This window comes from Ursus arctos, unplaced genomic scaffold (genome assembly GCF_023065955.2).
Source record: "Ursus arctos isolate Adak ecotype North America unplaced genomic scaffold, UrsArc2.0 scaffold_6, whole genome shotgun sequence".
NCBI lineage: Eukaryota > Metazoa > Chordata > Mammalia > Carnivora > Ursidae > Ursus > Ursus arctos.
Window position 1 is genome coordinate 51,859,204 of NW_026623078.1, and position 22,859 is coordinate 51,882,062.

General features: G+C 40.3%; 1 protein-coding gene across 6 annotated transcripts in view; it reads right to left on the minus strand.

Annotated features, from left to right (window-relative positions):
• ANKRD46 (ankyrin repeat domain 46) overlaps window positions 1-22,859 on the minus strand; it is a 190,784-nt gene that overhangs the window by 143,212 nt on the left and 24,713 nt on the right. For 5 of the 6 annotated variants that reach the window (XM_057308121.1, XM_057308122.1, XM_057308120.1 and 2 more), the window contains exons 3-4: window positions 21,419-21,756; window positions 20,062-20,220 (exon numbers count right to left, since the gene is read on the minus strand). In XM_057308121.1, the coding sequence (XP_057164104.1) occupies window positions 20,062-20,220; window positions 21,419-21,729 (470 nt within the window). In that variant the 5' untranslated portion in view covers window positions 21,730-21,756. Of the gene's footprint in view, window positions 1-13,719; window positions 15,748-20,061; window positions 20,221-21,418; window positions 21,757-22,859 lie in introns of those variants that run through there. The other variant, XM_026495645.4, reaches the window with a different exon arrangement.

Genomic DNA, 22,859 nt, shown 5'->3' on the forward strand with positions numbered 1-22,859 from the left:
ATGTCAGTTTTGACAAATACAGTATGGCTTTTTTTTTTTTTTTTAATACTATGGCTTTATAAGAAGGTAACATTGGGTAAAGCTGGGCAAAGGGTGTACCAGAACTCTCTGTTCTGTCTTTGTAACTTGTCTATGAACCTAAAGCTATTCTAAAATCATAAGTCTATTAAAAAAAAAACAAAAAAACAAAAAAACTTCACCTACAATTTAAAGACTGACAATACCAAGTGTTTGTAAATCTGTGAAGCAACTGGAACTCATACACTGCTGGTGAGAATGTAAAATTATGTAGTCATTTTCGAAAACATTTTTGTAGTTTCTTATAAAATTAAACACACATTACTATATGACCCAGCAATTCTACTCCTAGATATCTATCTACCCAAAAGAAGTGAAATTCATGTTTGCACAAAGACTTGTATACAAATATTCTTGGCATCTTTAATCATAGTAGCCCCAAACTAGAAACAACTAAATGTCCAACAACAAGTGAATGGATGGTCAAATTGTGGTATATCTATCTGTACAACAGGAGACTACTCAATGATCTAAAGGAAGGAACTACTGATACATGCTGAGCAAAAGAAGCCAGGCACAGGAGTACATCCTGTATGATTCAAGTTATATGAAAAGGTGAAACAAAGCTCAGCAACAAAAAGCAGAACAGTGGTTGCGTGGGGCTGGGGATTGGGAGGAGGGGGTGGGAGAGTTTGACTATAAAGGGGCACGAGGGAATTTCTGGGGTGGTGGAAGTGTTATATATCTTGATTGTTGTGGTGGTTACATGGGTATATACATCTGTCAAAACTCATTGACCTGTATACTTCATACATAAATTTAAATTATGCCTCAATAAAGTTGATTTTTAAAAAAGCTTTCTCTTGCTCCCAATCACCCTGCCAGCTGTTTTGCAAGGCTCCTGAGTTGGCTGCAGTTCTGCCCCACAGATTTTCTCTTATGTCCACACCCATCTCGTTCCATCACACATGGAACTGCTCCATCAGGACTGCCATGACCTCCATGTTGCTAGATCCAATGGTCAGTTCTCATTTCTCACATCTGACCTGACCTGTCAGGACATCCCATCCGGTTCGCCATTTCTTCCTTGAAGCTCTCTTTTCCTGTGGTTTCCAGGACACAACAGTCTCTTGGTCTTCCTTCCATCTCTAGTCACTCTTCCTCAGTACTCTTCCCTGGTTCTCCTGATCGTCCCCACCATCGACTGCTAGGAGTGCCTCAGCGTGCTCTCTTCCTGTACTTACTCAGATGATTTGATTTCATTGAATCTCAGGGCTTTAAATTCTATGTATACGCTGAGAACTCCCAAATCTATATCTTAAGTCCAGGCTTCTCTCCCAAATTCTAGCTTTGTAATTCCAACTGCCTACTTGACATTTCTATTTGGATGTTGAACAGACACGTCACACTAAACACATTTAAAACTGAACTCCTGATCTTCTCCCATAAGCCTGCGCCCCCTGCAGCTTTTTCTATCTCCATAGATGGCCCTGACAGATTATCATTTATGCAAACCAAAAACCTAGGAGGCATCCTGGACTATTCTTTTTCTTACACTTCATTGGCTCTACCTTGAAAATTTATCCATAAGGCATGTATTCTTTGTCTTTTCACTACTACCTTGGTCCAACTGCTCTCATCTTGGAATAAACTCCTAACTGGTCCTCCTACTTCCACTCTTGCCCTCCTACGCTGTATTCTCAACACAGCAACCAGAGTGACCTTGTTCAAATTAAAGTCAGATTACGTCATTCAAAATTCTATAGTGATTCTCTCTCAGAATAAAAGCCAATATCCTTGCAATGGCCTGGACGGCCTGACATGATCTTACCGTCTTACCTCTGTGATTTCATCTCCCAATACTCTCCCCCCTGCTCATTCCTCTCCAGACACACTGGTCTTTCTGCTCTTTCTCAAACATGCCGGGTGTATGCCCGCTCACCCGAGGGCCTTTGCTCTAGCTGTTCTGTCGGGATGCTCTACTGGCCAACGTCTTCATTTCCTTCAACTCTCAGCATACAGACTTGCTCAAATCTCACCTTCTTGGAGACCTACTCTCTTTAATACTACAACCTGACCCACCCCAGCACTGATTTCCTAACCTTGCTCTATTTTTCCTTTGTTCCCATAGCACTTACTTTCTAATGGACTCCTGCATTGCTTTTGGTTGTGCCCTATGATCTCTGACAGACGCAGGCCTCTGTTTTGATGGGCTGCAGCTGTGTTCTCAGAGCCACTGCCCACTCGCCAGGATCATCTCCCACAGGGAACTTTCCCAGGAGAGATGGCAGTTGCCTCTAATTGCACCGGCCAGCACAGCAGCCGCTAGCCCCATGTGGCTACTGAGTGCTGGAAAAACGGCCAGTCCAAAATGAGGTATGTTGAAAGGGTAAAGTTTCAAAGACTAGTACCAAAAAGAATATATCATATCTCATTAATAATTTTTAAAATTGACTCCATGTTGCTGTTTTGTATATATTGGGTTAAATAAAATATACTGAAGTTCACCTGTTTCTTACTGCTTTTTAAAAATGTGGCTACTAGATGATTAAAGATTACTCAGTTGGCTTGCTTTCTATTTCTGTGGGGCAATACTGATCTATGACGTAAAACTAGTCATGTCTAGAAATCAAATCCCAGGAGTTTAAAATCCACATTTCCTAAACGTGAATTGATATGTTTTGGTTTTTTTTTTTTTAATTTCAAGTACTATTGAGATATAGTCAAATTCCATTAAGACAAAAGCCCCTTCAGGATTTGACTAATTGGGTTAATGGGGACTTTTTTTTTTAAAGATTGTATTTATTTATTTGATAGACAGTGAAAGAGGGAACATAAGCAGGGGGAGTGGGAGAGGGAGAAGCAGGCTTCCCGCTGAGCAGGGAGCCTGATGTGGGGCTTGATCCCAGGACCCTGGGATCATGACCTGAGCTGAAGGCAGATGCTTAACGACTGAGCCACCCAGGCGCCCCTAATGGGGACTTTTTAAGAAGCTTTGGCTTTGTTTTTATTCTTCTATCATTTGGTGATGCTGTGCCCCCCCGAAAGACACATGCGGCCTCCTCCCAAGGTTCCTCTGACACTGTACTTGCACCTCCTCCAGGAACTGGACTCTCCAAGGGCCTGAACCTGTGGCCTGGCGGCGAGTCACTGAGGCTCACAGGGTGGAGGCAGGAACCGGGTTGTGCCTGCCACACCTGGGGCAGTGTCTGCACCACGATGGCTCAGCTCAGACCTGCAGATGGGCAGCTGGTGGGGCTGCGGGTATTTGGGGGCAGACCTGTGTGGGAGGCACCCAGGCTGAGGGCCAAAGGGAAGGGATTCCTCTTCTCAGGACTAAACACAAGGGGCTCACTGTCTCCAGGAACCAATTTGGGGATGGAAATCAGAAGCTGTGGGTGAGTTTCTGGAAAAACCAGCTCCCATAGTCTGGGAACACCATGGACTTCTTGGAGGCCAGGCCCCAAGAGAAGGGCACCCCAAAGCTGGGGGCTGTGGGAACAGGGAAGACAGAATAAGGGGCTCGGTGACCTAGGGACCTGGCACCAGGAAGACACAATGATGGAGGGACAGGCTGGAATAGGAAAACTTTCTCTGATTCCCCCAAATTCTCTAATCTTGCCATATTGTTTTTATATTATTGAGGCAGGGGGAGGGAAGGGGATGAAACATCTCTTGAAAACTTACCCCCAGTTCTAAGCTCTCTGCCTCTGGTCTTTCCTGGCAGTGGTTATTCCTTCCTGACTCAGGCCTGAGGATCTGGACTAGGAATTATACTCTTAAATTTCTTATGAAAAGCAAAATGGAATTTCATCCTCTGTTTTCTCCCTCTTTCTTACTGTGCCAACTGTAGGAGAAAGAGAAAAGAATATGCAAAGTGAAAAAGATTCAAAGAGACTGCAAGGCTAGAAAGTGAATAAGAAATGAAAACAACAAAACAAAATGTTATTTTTAATTTGCTTTCGAGCTCAGAAATGCAGGTCAACCATTTAGGGCAGGGAGGTGGACACAACTGTGCCAGATGCTCCAGGGATGAACCGGGCAGGAGGCAATTTAGGATGAGAACCAGGGAAAATCTGTCCGTAGCCAACTTGCCACTGGGGTATGGAGTCTCCTCAGCTGATGGAGCGATTGCTCTCGATCTTGCCAGAAGTTCGGGAGAAGCAGGGCCGCTGCTGGCTGGGGGTGGAGGGGGGTGGGGGGGGGTGCGGGGGGGTGAAGGGCTTGGCCTCTTGAGAGGGCTCTTCTTCCATCCCAAAGCCATTGTCTGCCTGTGAATGTGCTTTCATCAGCTGCAAACTGTATTTATGGCTTCTCGGAATTTTCCGAATGAAGTAACTTTTTTCCCCAGACCATTTTTCTTCACAACTGAAATCAGATCCCCACAGTCCATGGAGACAAAACAGCATGACATCACCCGCCGGGGAGTTGTCATTTCAGACACGGTCGCAGCCTTTGTTCAGGATCAAATGGCTGTGATCTGCCTTGTGGAGGTCGCATCCTGCCCCAGCAGAGGGGACGGTCCTCTGGGCTCAGCTTGAGGAACTGGGAGGGCAGCAGGTGTGCCAGGCGGACTGCAGGGCAGGACTGGACAGGAGGGGCCTGGTGGCAAGATCTCTCTGCTTCTCTAACTCCAGAGCTTTGGAGATGCAGCTCCATAACACAGTCATGATGGGGACATGGGCACAGGGATACTGATGTCTGTGTCCCTCCTTTCTTCGCCTCCGATGCTCAGGTGGTAACAGCCAGGTACAGAAAGCACTGACCTGGAGGTTAGATGGACTGGACTCGGCTTCTGTCTTGTCTTGCAAAGCTTTCGGCTTCAGCTTCCTCCTCTGTAGAAGTGGGGAGGGTAAAAAATCCCAGTTCTGCTACCCTACAGAGATGTACTGGGACTAAATAAGAGAATGAATGTCTGGACCTGGCAAGCACAGGCCCTGCTTCTCCAGTTCTTGCCCTTAGATCTCTTAACATTTAGAGGGATGTGCTCTGTAGCTCCTCAAATGTCCTGGGCTTCCTGCAGGGAAGGTTTGGGGAGATTGGCAGTGACTGTGGTCAACCTCCTCTTGAGCTAATAATTAAGGTATTAAAGAAAGCTCAAAGAAGAGAGGAAGCCATCCAGTCATCAGGGAATCCAATCAGCTAGTGCCTGAGGGCCTGACCAATTACAAGAGAACAGAAGTTGTCCTTTCTGCAAATAAATGCTTCCTAAAGTATAGCGTTGGGGGCTGGCACAGTTCTAGGTAGTGATTGGCCTACAGGGAAGTAATCCTATAAATACACGAATAACTGAGAGTTACCAGACCCTGCATCCAGCATTTTACATACTTGATTTCATTTGAGCCTCTGGTTAGTGTTACTATTTTCATCTAACAGATGGTGAAGCTGACGCTAGGGGGACGAGTAGGTAACCTGCTCAAGGCCACTCCACTACTGTGGGAGGCTTGGGATCCAAAGCCAGGTCTGACTCCAAGGCCCGTGTGCTTACCCACTAAGCCATTTTGTCTCCCAGTCATAGACAGAGGGTGTGTGGAAAGGTGTGCCTCATTATTTTCTTTTCATATAAACCTGGCAAAGAGTGAGGCAGAGAGACCATGTTGTGTGTGTGTGTGTACTTCCCTTGGAATGCTGAAGGTGGGGCATCTTAGCTCATTCCTTCATACCGGTTCTTGCAACTCAGAAGCCCCAGAAGCAACAGACGGCTGTTAAAATTTATTTTATCCAAATCATCAAGAAACATCACACATCCGTACGTATTTTAAAAGGCTGACATGTGAAATAAGTTGACTGCCTATATTTATTACACAACTGCAAATGTTATTTGAGCAGTTGTAAGCCAGCGGACCAAGGCTAGGCCCCAGTGTGAGCAATAGGGCTCTAATAACGACAACGAAGAATCTCCATCAGCGGAGAAAAGGGGCTTAGCCATTTAACTCTGGAATTGAAATGATTTCTTTCTAATAAGACTTCTGATTAAATAGAAGCTATATTCTGAGGAGGGTCAGATGTTTAGTCTGTCCAAAGAGAATCATAATTTTGTGGGATGGGAGCTCCAAGCCCCTTCCATTTATAGCATTCTTTGAGTCAGGACCAAAAGAACAAGAGCTCCTTGCTTTTCAAGTCTCTCTTCCAACTGCAGCTCAAGACTAGGGCAGGGCAGGCCCTGGAAAGTTATAGGGTTTGTCAAAGGGGAAATAAGATAGGGCAGAGCCCCTGTGTTGTGGCCTGGGACTGCCCCTTTCCAGAGTGGGGATTCCAGTATGGCTGAAGGTTTAATTGAAGATCTAGTGCATTCCCAGTTCATGTGACCAACATATACCTTTTGAAGATCATAAGAAGTGTAGTGGGTTTCTAAGCTCAGCCATTAAAACATTTTTGTAATTAGGCAAGATGATGTCACCAATCTCTGGGGATCTGACACGGCCAACATAATCACAGATAACAAAAATCATGAGAGAAAAGTATCATGTTTCTCAAACAGAAAAAAGAGCTCAACTAGAAAGAAAATATAAGCTTCCATAATTCTCATTTACTGTTATCTTCAAAAGTAGTTCCATTAGAAGAGCCCCTTTTCAAAGAATATAGTCAATGTGGCTACCCCCATCCACTCAATGGAAATCATCCTCTACAGTCTTTAACGTGGTGTGCGTTTGGCATTTTACAACTTCGCAATTGGTTTAAAAGGAACACTTCCCTTTCCAGTGTCAGCTTGAGATTGGTCAGTCCAGCAGTCACGAGCCTGAGCATCTTCCTTTTCCCTGTCACTGGAGAGATCTCTGGACTTCCTCTTGGTGGCTGAGAAGTTCCTTTATCGAAAAGGGGCAGCCAGAGCTAATGAGATCATGCCTGGGAGGTTCTCGAGCTCTTACAAGGTTGCAGGTATGAAAGACCATGGACAGGAGTTTTAATGAATAAAGCAGTTATTAAAGCTTCCTCAGCGAATCAAAAATTGTGTGATAATGTGTAGATCATTTGCGCATAAAAAGCGAGGATTCAGTCAATAAACCACACAATTTATTCTAATGAGAGAAAAGGAGAACTTATATTGAGTCCCTATATTGAGTATCAAGTACTTTCAGATGTGGTGACTCACTTAATGGGAGAAGCACCGTGTTCTAACGGCTACACACAAAATTGCCACAATTAGACTCCTGGTTTGGTCTACTCCATGACCTCAGGAAACATACTAAAATTTTTAAGCCTTGTTTTCTTTATGGGATTAACAACACTATCAACACTTAAAGGGCCAGGCACATATACCTGCAGGCACACAGCCCTCAAAATAAGTTTTTTTTAAATCACTGTTAAGTCTGTGAGGTAGGTATTGTTTTACAGATAAGGACAGAGGCTTAGAAAGCTTACATTATTTGATCAAGGTCAGTCCACACTAAGTGCAGCTGAGATCTATCGCCTCCCAGGTCTGCATGCTTTTCAGTATAACCAGAGCCTCCACTGTCTGATCCAGAACTGGGACATAAGCTAAAATAACAGATGAATTGCGAATAGTTCAATAAGGTGAAATATACAACTGACATCTGATCAAATACATCTCCACCCCCCAGGTCAGCGGTTCTACTAGAATACAGGAGAATCCAAGCCTAAACGTTCACTACAGAGTAAGAATTTGGGGATCCCTACATTTTATTTTCTCCTAAACTTGAGTCACAGGCTAAAAGAACAGCCTGTACTGATGGAATTGTACTAACTAGGACTATCCAAAGTAAGTTACAGCTTTTTGCCAGCTTTCTGTGCCAGTGACCTAGAAACTATTCCAAAACCTATTTTTGTTTCTTAGGGGCTGAAATTTCAGTGAAACAGCCCAACCAACTCTGACCCAGAGTCTTCAAATTTAGAAATTAATCCCCAAAGAAAGGGAATATTAATTTTTATTGTGACAGAGAATAACCTTCTCCTAGCCCAGTTATAGGAATAACGAACGCTGCAATGCCATACTTCTAAATACTTGCCATTTACACCATAAAGAGGCAAGAGAAGTAGGCTGACCATTATTCTTTCACCTCCAAAAAGGTTTTCTGGCTTATGGACACATACAAAAACGCACAAGTATTCTGTAGAGCTAACATTGCATGCCATATGATTTTAAAAGCACATAAAAGAATACTGTAAAAAAGAGGGGCACCTGGGTGGCACAGTGGTTAAGCGTCTCCCTTCGGCTCAGGGCGTGATCCCGGCATTATGGGATCGGGCCCCACATCAGGCTCCTCCGCTACGAGCCTGCTTCTTCCTCTCCCACTCCCCCTGCTTGTGTTCCCTCTCTCGCTGGCTGTCTCTATCTCTGTCATACAAATAAATAAAATCTTAAAAAAAAAAAATACTGTAAAAAAGAGAAACAACTGAAATTTGCTGAAATAGATTTGTTCATAAAATAATATATGCACACATTAACTTGTGATGATTCCTACAAACAAAAAATTTATCCATTTAGTATTTTTTTTCTTCTCAAGAATAGATTAACTACTGTACATCTCAAATTGGAATTACCTTACGTCAGAGCTTATAATTAAACTGATCCTTAGACTAATTTGGACATGAACAAATAACCCAGATTAAAAACAAAACCTTTAAGAAGGAAAAGGGGGCAAGAAGAATCTACTGAACACCCCTAAGTGAGTGATTCCTAAGCAGATAAGTAATAGTTTTCTTCTGACTGTGGGTTATTCTCCTATCTTCACTCATTTCTCACTATTTTTTAAAAAATACTACCAGAGGTGTGGGAAAGGACACACGGGAACACGTACCGAACAGCTCACTTGACACGCATAAGACACGTCTGATACAGGAGAGAACGAAGCAGTGAACGGCCGTGTGAAGAACCACCGAGCAGGGCATTTTATAACTCAGGGCTTACATTACCAGTCCTGCTGCCATCAACCCACTACCTTGAATTAGAACCATACAGCAGACAACAGGATTGAAGAGACAGTTGTTCTAATAGAAAAAGTACTGTGGCTGACCAGCGAAAAATTGGCAACACTGTGCCTCCGATGGAAACTCTGGGGCCTTCTGCTTAGCTTCCCCACAGCATTTCCACGGTGTAAGGTGCTTTACAGAGAACGTACATTATCTGATGTGGAATTTTTTTTTTTTTTTTTTTGAGAAGAGAAAGATTTCTCAAAGTGTTTATCAAGAGCAGATGATAGGTTTATGGTGATTGTCCCATAAACAAATAGACTGGGGTTACAGAAAAATACATTCTTGGCTTATGACATGATCAATTTACTGATTAGATCAGTATTTTGGTTAACTATTGAAGTACACAAAACATCATGGCAAGAAAGTTTATATTTATGTATGTAACATCAGATACTTGTATTTTTAAATAACACTTCCAACAGCCTGTGGGGAGGCTGGAGATGTGGATAAGGGCAGGTGTGGTAGGAGTAACACACTAGATCTGGATTCACATAACCGTTCTGCCCCTTTCTTACTTGTGGGACCAGTCATTCCATCCTTTTTGGTCTTTTTCCCCTCCCTAGATGACTCCTAATGTCCCTTCATCTCTAAAATTTTGTGATTATAACTTGTTATAATGTTCATTTTTCAGGCTTCACGCACATGATTCATCAGAATGCTAGAAGAGAACCAAGACATTCGAATTCCATAATTTAGAATAATACCTGCTTATTCAGCAGAACTTAAATCCTTTTTTGGAACAGAGAGACATATGAATAAGGTAAACTGACAACTGCAGCTATGCCAGAAACCATAATTATATTTTGAATAGGAGGCAACAAACTATTGTTTCCCATTGCAAAAGGTCAGTGCATTTTCTGCTGTTAGTTTCCAGAAACTGACAGTTTTGCTGTGGTCCTATCAATTCATACTAATAAAAATATCTATGTAATTAACTATCATCCCCTATCATGATCCAAAAATAAATTAAGGGGCTTAAATAATACAGAATTGCATAAATAAAAAGTGAGGGAATTAGAAAAGGGAAATAAGACTAAAGATAAGCATACAAAATAAGCCAGGAATGAAGTTCTAATAAACCACCATTAATGGCCTACATTACAACTGCTTCTAGTGGAACCCAAACCTGGCATTAAGCATTCCAGCATCCAGTGTGGAAGAGGAGGTCTACCTGATCAATTACGTAATTCATAGAGAAAATAAGATGAAAGCAAAGCTCAGCGGAAATGCAGTTGCTTGCAGTTGAAGAAGCAAAAGCTCCTCTTCGGGGGGTCTTCATAAAGAATCGGGCCAACAGTATCCTCAGTAGATACAGTGGGCGGTACACAGGGCTAGTTCTCAAGACAATTCTTCCTTGAAAATGATGGCATCACAGCCATGCAGAGGGAGGCATCACAGCACGACAGTTAGGAGAGACCCCAGCCCTACACTGTCTGAGTGCAAATCCCAGCTCCGCTGTGTGACCTTGGGCACGTTATTCCTGCCTTAGTCTCTTTAATTGTGAGGTGGTGATAACAGCAGCAATTTGCAAAGATTAAGCAAGTTAATAAGCATTGTAGAGTGTTACTACTTCTTAATGAAGAGCTTAGTAAAAGTAAGTGGGGTGGGCACTGCCATAACACAATTCAGGATCTAGCTCTACACTGATCTGACTGGACCCCATAGCTTTTAGAACAGTGCTGCCCAAAAACCTGCGCTAGTCACTGCAACAGCCTCTTGAGGCTACTGAGCATTAGAAATGTGGCTAGTTTTGCTTTCAAATGTAAAATGGAGCTCGGTTTTAGGCTCATATAAATGTGCTAATGAAGAACTGAATTTCTAACTTAATTTAAATAACCACGAGTAACAACTAGTTACTGCACCAGATAGCACAGGATACAGAAATTTCAGAAAGTTTGAATATTACTGATCTACAAACATCTTCCAAGTAATATTCTCTAAATACCATTATAAGTTTTTGATGAGTATTTGGCAACAAGGACTCCGGATTATAGTCCTTGACATCTAACTGGAGTGTGGCCACCTCCGCCGCCAGGTAAACACAGCACCTACGCCTTGGGCTGTGGACCTATTTTTGATGTGCAAAGTCTAAGATGACTGAACAGAATGCCCACCTATCTGTGCTGTGAGGGAAGCTAAGGAGGTATCCACAGCAAGACCAAGATCATCCCTAGAAAACTGCTTTGAAGCTACTGCAGAGCACAAAGGAATGGGTTTGATCCCAAAGTTCTACTTCGAGCAGCACAGTTGGAACTGTTTGGACTTGACAATTTATTTTTATGTTCTTTAAAGATTTTATTTATTTATTCAAGAGAGAGTGACAGAGCACAAGTAGGGAGAGGGGCAAAAGGAGAGGGAGAAGCAGCTCCCTGCTAAGCAGGGAGCCCAACGTGGGGCTCGATCCCAGGACCCCAGGACCCCAGGACCATGGTCTGAGCCGAAGGCAGACACTTAACCGATTGAGCCACCCAGGCACCCTGGATCTGAACAATTTTAAAGGGTAGTCTAACCAGATGCTGGCCTCATTTTCCCCCCAGTGTTCTATTAACTTTGAGAAATGCTATTTCCTGGTGTACCCTCTAAGATAAACTATTCGGAAAAGGTACATCAAGATGACTAAATGAGAGAAAGTATATATGAATAGAGTCCCAGATAAAAGTAACAATTGCTGAAATCAATAAAATGATTTCATATAAGTCACATAACATAAAGGCAAAATAAAGGGAAAGTAATTGATAATAAAACGTGTATTTCAATATATAAATGCTTAGGCACAGCCACATAAGAGGCAATAAAGTTATGAGCACCTATACACAGAATTGTGTTGGTGACTCAATTATCACCAGTAGCATTGGTAACAAGATTTTTTGAGACGGGTACAGTTCTTGGTCAAGTTTTAACAAAATAAAGTAGAATCTTCCCTCACTGATCTCATGGTTGTATTCCTGGAAAATTCAGTGGTTGTTAAAATTCTATAAAAAAATGGAGTTGGGTTTAAGGCTCAGGTAAGTTTTTTTTTTTTTAATGTTCAACAGAACATTCAAGAATCATAACATATGGAACAACTCTTTGTTGTGCTAAACCTTCCCATGTACTGTGGGACATGAAACATCTCTGGCCCCTGCCTACTAATTGCCAGCAGTACCTCCAATCATTTCTAAAACCATTGCTCCAAGCCAATCAGAGGAGTTCTATCACTCCTGCCCTCACCAATAACTGGCTCATCAATCCAGGCTTCACTGTCCAGTGCATGGCTGTGGCTGGTTTGAGAATAGGGAACATGACATAATGTCAGCCAATGAAACACAGAGGAAGTTTGCTGGGGGCCTGGCAGGAAGTCTTCTAGGAGAAAACCACAGGAAAGACAGTCTCTTTCTTTTTCTCTTCATGGTTACAAATGGATGTGAGGCCTGAACATTCTAAACTCATCTCAGAACCAGCTGGAGGATGAAGTGAACAAGCAGGAAGGCAGAGCCAGAAGCACAGGAAAACTGAGGTAAAGTTCGACTGTCACCCTTGGGGATCTACTCTACCTCTAGACTTCCAGTTACATATATCAGTAATTTCCTATGGTTTAAACCACTTTTAATTTGGATTTTGGTTTCCTGCAGCTGAAAGCACTTTGATACATACACGAACAACTTCACAAGACAAAGAATAAGGCCTGGTTTAAAAAAAAAAAAAAAAAAAGCCAAACCAAAACAACAACAGGTGAATATTGTTCCTGGACTTCTATACCAAGTATACTTTTTTTTTTTTTTTAACCTGTGGTAAATGAGCCTGCATGCTCTTATGTAAAAGGAGTTACACCGTTCACGAATGTGCAGTTCTTCTATCAAGCGACAGGCATACTGTGGAAGAAGAATGACCAACACAGTTCACAGATGTAGCCTGTTAGAACACGAGAAAGGTAAAAAGCTATTTAATCTGAAAAGAGAAAATATAGCTACAGGTAAAAAAGTAACGCTGTCAGCATGTAGGTACAAAAAGTTCTACACAACATAGGAGGCACCGTTGACAAATGGGCAGTAACATGGATTAAGCCCCTGCTCTCAAGAAGCTTGTAACGAGAGACAAATGAAACAAACAAACAAGCAAACATGTTTATTCAGTATGGTAAGTCATGAGGAAATAAGAGGCAGAGAAGTGGGCTGTCAAGGTGAACTTTCTTCTGAACATGCCAGAGTTAGACCTTTAATTTTAAAGGCTGGTAATACTGAGAGGATGTGGGCAATGGCACAGTATAGAAGGAGCAAAAGTTTTAAGAATGTGGGTGGAAAATTTAGTAATGTACTCCTGTGATGGCAGCAGGCAAGGTTCTAGATGACTCCACTGTCAGGTGCATGACAGAGAGTGGGGCAGAAGGAAAAAAGAAGCTTATAATCGGGACAGAGCCTCAGACTGGAATCCCTGTTCCACTATGTCCTATCTGTCTGACTTTGGACAAGTCACAACCCTCCCTGTGTCAGTTTTCTCACTTTACAAAATGGAAAAACATAGCTTGGGTCGGGGGACCAACCGATGGCATGAGATGAGGCACGTTAAGTAAAATACGCAATAGAAAGGTGCTTGATCATGGTAGTTATTATCACTTTTGAATCCACAAGCAATTCACCCAAATTAGTTTCAGAGCACTTACAAGGCAAACATATGTGAAATTCAATATACCTGCTACATCAGGTTTGAAAAAAACTTTTTTTTTAACAGGCACTTGCAACCTATTACAAAGAGCCCTAAATTAAAACAATGACACACTAAGGAAATGGGTTGTGATTAAGAGACTATAAATGCATTTATTGGTAGTATTACTGAATGCTGAATGCAGACATTAAAATACAAAGAAATCAGCACTTAAAATCTTTAAAAAATGCAGTATCTTTACATATATGTTAACCGATTCTGCTTATCTATTTAGATTTACAAACATAAAGCGAATCCCAAAGCTTTCATTCTGAATATACTCTGATTTTGAGTTCTAGTATTCTCCATTCTAAAGTTGGCTTTTACTTTGCTGTATTTTACCAAGTATGATTTATTTTCTTTCTACCCTAAAAACAAGACTCTGTGAGCTGATCCTGAAGCAGTCAGTTAAATCAGGAATTTTTAAACAGCTCTTTTAGAGAGGATAAAGCCACATGAAAGAAAACACCTCAATCCTACATATATAAATACAAGAGAAAATATCAAGAAGCAACAAGAATCACAGAAATGCCAATCCTACTCTAAACTATAATTTCTAACTCTAGCAACAATTCAATTAGTAGTAGCTTAGGTGCCTTTGTTCTAAAAAATAAAACCATTAGTTCTTTCGCTACAATTTTCTGACTATACCCTGAATAATTATCAACTCTTCATGTACTTTTTAAAAACTCAAGAGTATGATTTATACATAACAGAATCATTAACAAAAGAGGCCTTCAAACATACTGCTGAAAGCTGCAATATAGTCTGGGGACCAGATTTCAATTTACATAGTATCACCATCCGCAAAGAGTTTACGGCACCCAGGACAGCAGTGCTCAGCACAGTAACCTTAGGAATGCTCCATCCGTTATTGCATCAGAGAATTCCTGACACGGATGAGACTGTTAGGACAACTCTAAAGGGGCCTCTAAACAGGATTGCATGTAAAATGAAATAATTATGAACTATGCTACAGTTGTGACAACACAGCTAGCCTGCAGAACTGAATTTTTCACAACAACAGCACTACAGAATTACAGTGACAGATGTCAGAATTATCTCTCCCTGCTAACTACTGAGTAGAAAAAGAGTTTTCTGACTATATTTTTGATGAACGGGAGATCTCTGATATAAACATTAGGGGAAACAGGAAAGTGAACAAAATGAACTCAAGTTCTTTTTTCACAGATATTAACAAGCAAAGCAGTTAACAAAAAAGAAAGCCAAAATTAGCCTATAAACAAATAAATATAAGATCAAATCAATCATTTTTGAAGAAAATACAGCTCATTTTCAAAAGTTCTGTTCAGTTTGTCACTAGACTTGAAAATATTTAAATAAACCAAACACATTCCCACAATACTGATTTGCTATACGGGATGTAAAAAAAGCACTTCAAGTTTTAAGCTTAATGTTTCATTCTCTCCCCCTATTCCCAGAAAAGAAGAAGAAAAAGAAAAAAAGGGGCTCTTGCAAAAATAAACAAAACCCAAATCCACCAACTAACAAAAAGTAATCACAGAAAACCTTTCTCTTTTTGAATACTGCACTTTAGTTGGTCCCATATTAGGATAAGGTTTCTGTAGCAAGGACTCCCTAGTCTCTTCCTTTATCTTTCATTCTTCAGTCACCTCCATGTTTTTATCAAACAAGGCTATGTGAAGGCTTTCCTAACAAGTCGGGCTGAGTCAGAGGTAGCTTTAGGATGAAGTATACTTGACTACGGTATGTGGTTAGTTCAAATGAACACGTCGTTTGAAAAGGATTACAATACATAAAAATGCACAAACACTGTACAGCCCTCACTGCCTTGCACTAAGAGAAAACGTTTGAGAAACTCAGAAGGAATAGCGGAAGCCAGGAAAGAGGCACCGGCCCCATCCCCATGGGCTCCTTTAATGCACCAGTTCAGGCTGGTTCTCCACAAAGGGGAGCACCCCGCTCACGTAGTACGCAATGCCAAGAGATAGCAAAGCAATGACAAAGATTAAGAGCAACACCCTCCAGAAGCCCAGGTCCTCGACAAACTCCTGCCATGTGGTTCGGAAGCTGGATAGGACTCCTTCCCCTTGCTGCAGGTTGGGATTGAGGAGAGAATGGCTTTCCATGGCACTGTGAAAGGAGCAAAGACAAAGGAAAGGGGCATGAACAACACATTCTACCCATTTCAGAAAGATACAAAGCAACCGCGTTACTTAGAAAAGACAAGACTCAACACTTACAAGAAGAAAATCAACATATATGTGCTCTCATACATCCATGTACTGATGTATGTATCTGCATATATCTGGACAGTCTTCAACTGTCAATTAAGCCACAATGATTATGTTTCTTGGTTTAGTATGCAGCAGAGTTAAAAATCCTTTTCTAATGAAAAGGTCCCAAGCAGAAGTCTTGACTGTAGGTCAAATGAGTTGTTTCAAACTCCTAGTATCTAAGTAACCAAATTTTGGTTACTTTAAATTTAGAAGAATTCAAAACAAAGATTCATATTTTAAGAATTTATGTTAACGAAAATAAGCAAAGATGGGTAAATCTAAAAATGATTTTTAGATTCACTTTTATACAGTGTGTGAATCTTAAAGTTAAAAAGGGAATTTTCATTAACTTAAGTTCAATTATCTGACCAATGAAGGAATTACTTCTTTTAACTATAATCCTCTAAACACGGACACTTAGCTCAGTCTGTTGTACATCTGAACAGGCCCAGTCATTAGGAATTCTTCTTACTAGCTTCCTCCCCCTGGTTGTAGTTCTATTTTTTACAGTAATACAAAACAAGTTTATTTCGCTTCTGCATAAAGGCTAAATCTAGTTGAAAATAAGGTTGCACAAGCACCATAAAAACAATGATTCTTGATTCTGGTTTTCAGAACTCTAGCAAGGAAAAATATGACCCTTACAAGTAGAAAACAGGACATCTGACTTTGGTATGTGGACGACCACACTGTGATGAATTCAAAGCTCGGAGGGATTAGCACCTACAATTATGTCACAACATGTAGGTCCAATAACAGGGTATCATTTAGATTAAAGCCACAATGACCATAATCCTATGTATCAAGTATCTATTGCTTATAAAAGGTCATTTACCACCCTTCCTAACCCCCTTCTCTTCATATTCTTCCAACCATCTGGGCATAGAACAATGGAAACAGAATAAAACAGTGTCTTACAGTCTGGTTTATCACGCAAAAACTGGCATTTTTATTTAACCTACAATTTTACTTTACTTCTTGACGCTTAGCCAGACGTCCTGCAGCATTTACTAGTATTAGAGGTCTTCTCTAATCATAGGATGCTGAGTTCCTAAATGGGCCACTCTGCATGACATCCAAGCTTTTCTTCCTTCTATATTAAAATGTTTATTCTCTAAATAAGAAAAGACATTTTCAGTGGGAGCCTACATGAATACAAAAATTTTAGAAAACTGAAGCAAGTTGAAAAATAAGATTGGAACTTTGAGAAGGTTTAAACACATAATACCATGAACAGATAAAGAAGTCCAGGAGAGGTGAATTTTGACTTGTATGAAATGTGTTGACTATGTCCGAGTTGATGTGATCTCATATTCAAAGATGTTAGATATAAAATCAGAATTGAGCTGAGCAATCTCTAGCTCACGAAGCTCTGCCGATCAGAATTTTCTATAATGACCTTACCCAGTGAAATGTTTTCTACTGGACGTGCGTGTGCAATATTTTTTTTGTACATGTGTCATCTATGCAGTCTTTGTCATTCTATACCCACAAATTTAAAAATAACTAAATTAAATTTAGGATATATGGGGGAGTGGGAAAATATTTTTCATCATCTTGATTTATAGGCCCTTAAGTTATGCTATGTCTCAGAGAATCCTAAGAGTGATGGAAAATACTAAGTACATTCAAAACTTGCTTTATGTTCTGGTAATCATCACACAGCTTTGCCACAATGCCACGTACTAGCCAATCCCATTAAGATTTATTCCCTAACTTTTTCTATTGGCATAATTCACATATAAAATTCATCTTGTACAATTCAGTGGGTTTTTTTTTCAGTATATTGACAAAGTTATGCAACCATCTCCACTGATTTCAGAACACTTTAATCACCTCTATAATCAACTCTGTATTCTTTAGCAGTCACTTCCCATTGCCCCTTCCACCAGCTCCTGGCAACCACTAACCTACTTTCTTTTTGCCAATTCTGAACACTTCATATAAACGGAATTACACAATATATGGCTTTTTTGACCAGCTTCTTTCATGGAGGATGCTTTTAAAGCTCATCCACGTTGTAGCACATATCAGTAGTTCATTCCTTTTTATGGTGGAATATTCCACTAGATGCACGGATGACATTTTGTTTATCCATTTATCAGTTGATGGACTTTTGGGTGGTTTCCACCTTTGGGCTATTATAAATAATACTGCTATAAACGTTCGTGTACAATTTTTGCGTGAACCCATGTTTTCAATTTTCTTGGGTACATACCTGAAGTGGAATTGTTGGGTCATATGGTAACTTTGTGTGGCTTTTTGAAAACTACCAGATTGTTTTCCTAAGCAGCTACTCTACATTCCCACCAGCACTGTACGAGGGTTCCAGTTTCTCCACATCCTTTCCAATACTTGTTGTCGTTCCATCTTTTTGATTACAGCCATCCTACTGGTATGAAGTGGTAACTCGCTATGGCTTTGCTATGCATTTCTCTAACGACCAACGATGCTGTCTTTAAGTTTTTAAATTTAAACTTCAACTACCACATGTCTACCATGATATTGAGAGGCAGGAGTAAGATAGGGCAACCAGGTAGTACAAGTATTAGTAATTCAATTTTTTAAGAACTGGCTTTACACAATGCTATAAATACAAATTCTTATGCTAAAGGACATGACAGGTATGTGAAAGAAGCAGGATTAATATTTCATACGGAGCAGCTCAAACGACTATTTCTCCTACTTAGTAAGTAATCACAACCTAGGCAAAATAAAAGTTAAAAGTATATTTCTGATAAGGAGGTGCCAAGAAACTGGGTATTCACAAAATATAGCAAGCAAGGTCCCCAGAACATACCAAGCAAAAACACATTCTTGGACATTTTTCATGGTAAAGAAGCTTAAAGTATTTATGAAAACAAATTTCAAGTTATTTTGGAAGAACACGATCTTTAACAAATAACAGAAAACTCAATGTTATCATATTGCTTATGGCATTCTGTCAATTGAGAGTACACAGGTGAAAGAAAAAGGGCTTGCAATATATCTCGGACTTCTTGCTTATTTTATCTACTTGTCAGCTTTTAGTGATAACTCATGAGGAGCAAGCACTGTTCTAGAAGTAAAACTTTAATTTCTTTGGGCAGTAGTAAGTTCTTGAAAGTATCTAAACAAATAGTTCTAAGCTTGAGAATGGAATTCATGGTTCCCAAAGAGTACACTGGCCAACACATGAAGAGAAAGGAAAGCAATCACCGGTACAAAGGAATCAAATTAAGGGTCAACTATAAAAAAAACAGACGACTTCAATTAGAACTCACAGAAACACTGATCCCAGCAGTCTAAGTGGACCATATGATCCTATTTCCAAGTCCTAATCAGTCAAGCTACTAGGTCAACAGCTAATGAGGGCCCTTGAAATATATTCCACTGAAAATTTTGGGAGGAGACAATAGTAGGTTCATCATCTGTCCTACCTTGTAATTATCTGTAATGCTGAATCTCTGTGGCAAACAACCAGACTCCACGCTAGTACAACTCAGTCTGGACTACGGACTTCGCCTGTTGAGCTAGTGAGGCCAGGAGAAAAGACGATTTGTCACCTTTTCAGAGCTCCCTGAACCGTGCTATAAACTGTTTCTGGATGAGAAATGATGAGATACTGAAGGCCCCATCTGTCACTCCATCTTAGCTCTAGTTACTTACAGGAGCCCAAATTTCATTTGTTCCAACTCATGGGGAAGTTAGTTTCACTTTCACATTCCTGAATTGTGTGTTAAATATTCATTTCTCTCCTCCTATTTTACTTTTCCTCAGTACTCCACTTTCCTGCCTTTGAAATGGTCTTTTCGGTCTTTTCTAATGTTGTCTATGTTTCTAGCCTTACTTATCCTTCTCCTCCTTTCCACAATTCTGTTTGTGGCCGGCACTTAAAATTCTCAAACTCCTGCTTCCTTCCCTCATATTCACCTCTTAACCACCTCTTCTTCCTTCTGCTGACAATACTGCAGGCTTCCTTGCACAGGGACTAAGCATGTGGGCATGTAGAACTTTCTGTTAACAGCTTCTCAATTGTAATCTGGAGCCATACGGACCTATATAAAGTTCAAATAAAGTATCAAAGCTCTGTACTTGAAAGCAAATAAATAGAAAGCTCACAAAGTTGCCATAAAAGATCCAAAGACTTAAAGTGACTTGCCCTTTAAAAAATTACATTGTTAGGTACCTTTCACTCTCAGCTGTCTGCATGGTCTCCAGTTTTGAGTGAGTTCCTCTGTTAAATCCTTTTACCTCTTGTTCTTCCAAAGACTCCAGCAATCGGATAACATCTTTATTCACTCCTCTGCGCTTTGCCAGAACCAAGGGTGTAGCACCTTGATGATTGCTAAAACAAGTTCATAAACACAAAGAGGTCATCATAACAGTTGGATTACAGCATTAGTACACACTTGTGTAGATCTCAGTGACAAAGGCATGGGCCGAGTTAACTCGAAGCCCAGAGCAGAACCAATGGTTGAACTGGAACTTGAATTTTGAGTTAAGCTATTTTTTTCCTTACAGGGAAAAAGGAAAAAGAATATATATGCAAAAGAGTAAGTAAATGAGAATAAATAAAAGAAAAAGAGGGCATTTTCTTAGAAATTAACTGCAAAGTTCTAGATTCTAGATTCATTCTTACCTGACATTTACATTTTATGGCAACAGAGCATATTTTAAAAAAAACAAAAAACAGAAACAAAGTCTAATTAAAAACAAATAAAAGCCCAAAGAACCAAATAAGCTACTTTGGTTCACCTGGCTATTTAACACTAATAAGAGAAGACAGCCAAGTAACATCGAATCCCATAGCCAATTCCCACCACATTTGTCTATCACATTTGCTGTCTTTTTCAGATTTAGTGACAGTAGAGCATCAATAAATCAAGGCAACAAGTGTAGTTTAAAGGTCAAGCTCAGTTTTAAAGATGGTCTCACATCTTTCCCACTCTAGAGACAAGGTATCATTAAAACAAACACTACTTCTACAAACTGTTCAGTATAAAAAGGACTCTGAGCCCCAGAGAGATTATGAAGCTAGCATGGTGTATTATATGACAAGACAAACAATTTGGAATCAGGCAGAACTAGGTTCAAATTCCAGCTGTGTGACCTCTGTCTTTTTTTAAACCCTTCTTGTCTCAACTACTGCATCTGTAAAATGAAGATAACACCAACCTCAAGAAATATTCATTCTAAGGATGAAATGAGCTAATGTAAGTAAACACAGCACCTGGTCCATAACAGATTTTCAACAGATGTTAGTTCTTTTCTTCTTTTTTCCTTATCTGACAATACACAATCATTGGTAGCAGAACCTCACCACTGTTTTCATAGAAAAACTTGCACTGCTTCAGCATAAATTTAAAGTCAGCCTCTTGTTTCCTCACTCCCCTAATAAGATTACCTTATCCTCCATGCCTTGTTGAACTTGTCACTGCAGCTGATCAACAAGAAAGCAGAATCGATAGACTCTGAGATTGGACCACTGGTTGATAAACTAATGGGAAGAAATGGCTAGACTTCAAAAACCACAGCAGACTTACCAAATATCAATTTTGAGTCCATTGGAAACTAAGAATTGAATAGTATCCACATGGCCACAGAGATGCAGAGCTGTGTTTCCTTGATAATCTGTGGCCAGGAGATCAGCACCGAATTTATGCAACAGCTGGCAGATGTCTACATTCCCTCTGGCTGCCGCGAGGTGAAGGCCTGTTCTGCCCCTGCTGTCACGAATATTTGGGTCAAAGCCGCTTTCCAAAAGCCGCTTGGAATAGTTAAAGTCTCCATCAATACAGGCTTGCAGCAAGGGCACATTAGTCTGAGACGAGTCATTTACAAAAACATAGGACATTATTCTGATGGAGTGGATGGACTATGCCTGTAATGAAATATGAGGTGAGTGAGATTCGGTGAAGCCAAACTAAATCAAGACAATGAAGTCATTAGACACTATTTCTTATCCTTCTTGGCCTCCTGCCTCTAATAAATTACCTCACCAAACAGAAACAACAACAAAGTTATCAATTATATTTTATTTCTCATTAAAATGTCTTATTTTCTTCATATCCACTTGATCAAAATTTCAATTAAATTACTATAAAGATCTATTTTGTTTTTCATTAAGCAAAAAGATTGAGAGATTTTTTTTAAGGTAAATAAGATATAATCGTTTAGATTTAAGTTTATTGCATTGTCAGAAGACATATATAACATGATCCCTAAACTTCAAACGCATGCTAATGCTGGTAGAGATTCTTTCTTAAAACAAAGTAACTCTCTTTCACATATTTGCCTTTTATCATATTTGAGATATTCTACATAGTAAACAGAAGTATCTACTCAAAAGTTAACTAAATCAGCAAGAAAACAACAATGAAATGACTTAATTCATATTCGATCAAGACCTGCTGAATGTTTTGTCTATAGCACAAACTTCAATTTCATAGAAACTCCCATTGTCTGAAGGCTGAGAGATGAAGAAAAACAGGTCTGGGAACACAGAGGCAGGACAAAGGCAGCAATCCCAACTGTGTCCACTCCACAAATTTCACCTAAATGAGTACTCTAGCCTCTCCAGTGTGTCCACACCTCTTTCACTGATACTTCCCTGCCCCAGCAGTCTCTTGGTGTGTGTATGTGTGTGTGTGTGTGTGTGTGTGTGTGTGTGTGTGTTATGTCTCCCTGACCTCCTCTTGGTTCATTTAAGGAAAGTTAAAGTCTGACAAAAGAAACCTTACTAAGAAACTGAATAGAAAACAAACCAAAAGAAGAAATCACAAAAGCAGAGACCAATGTATTTACAGAGATGACTCCCTCACTCTACAGTTACAAAAGCTGAGTCACAGACAGGGTTGTCTTGTAATTTGTCAGACAAAGTCTTTCTTTCTGGAACACTGATGGAACTGGATGTTAGACCCATCTATTCTTGTGGCTAACCTCAATGGGATTCAGGAACACACACTGAAGGCCTGTTCCAAGCCA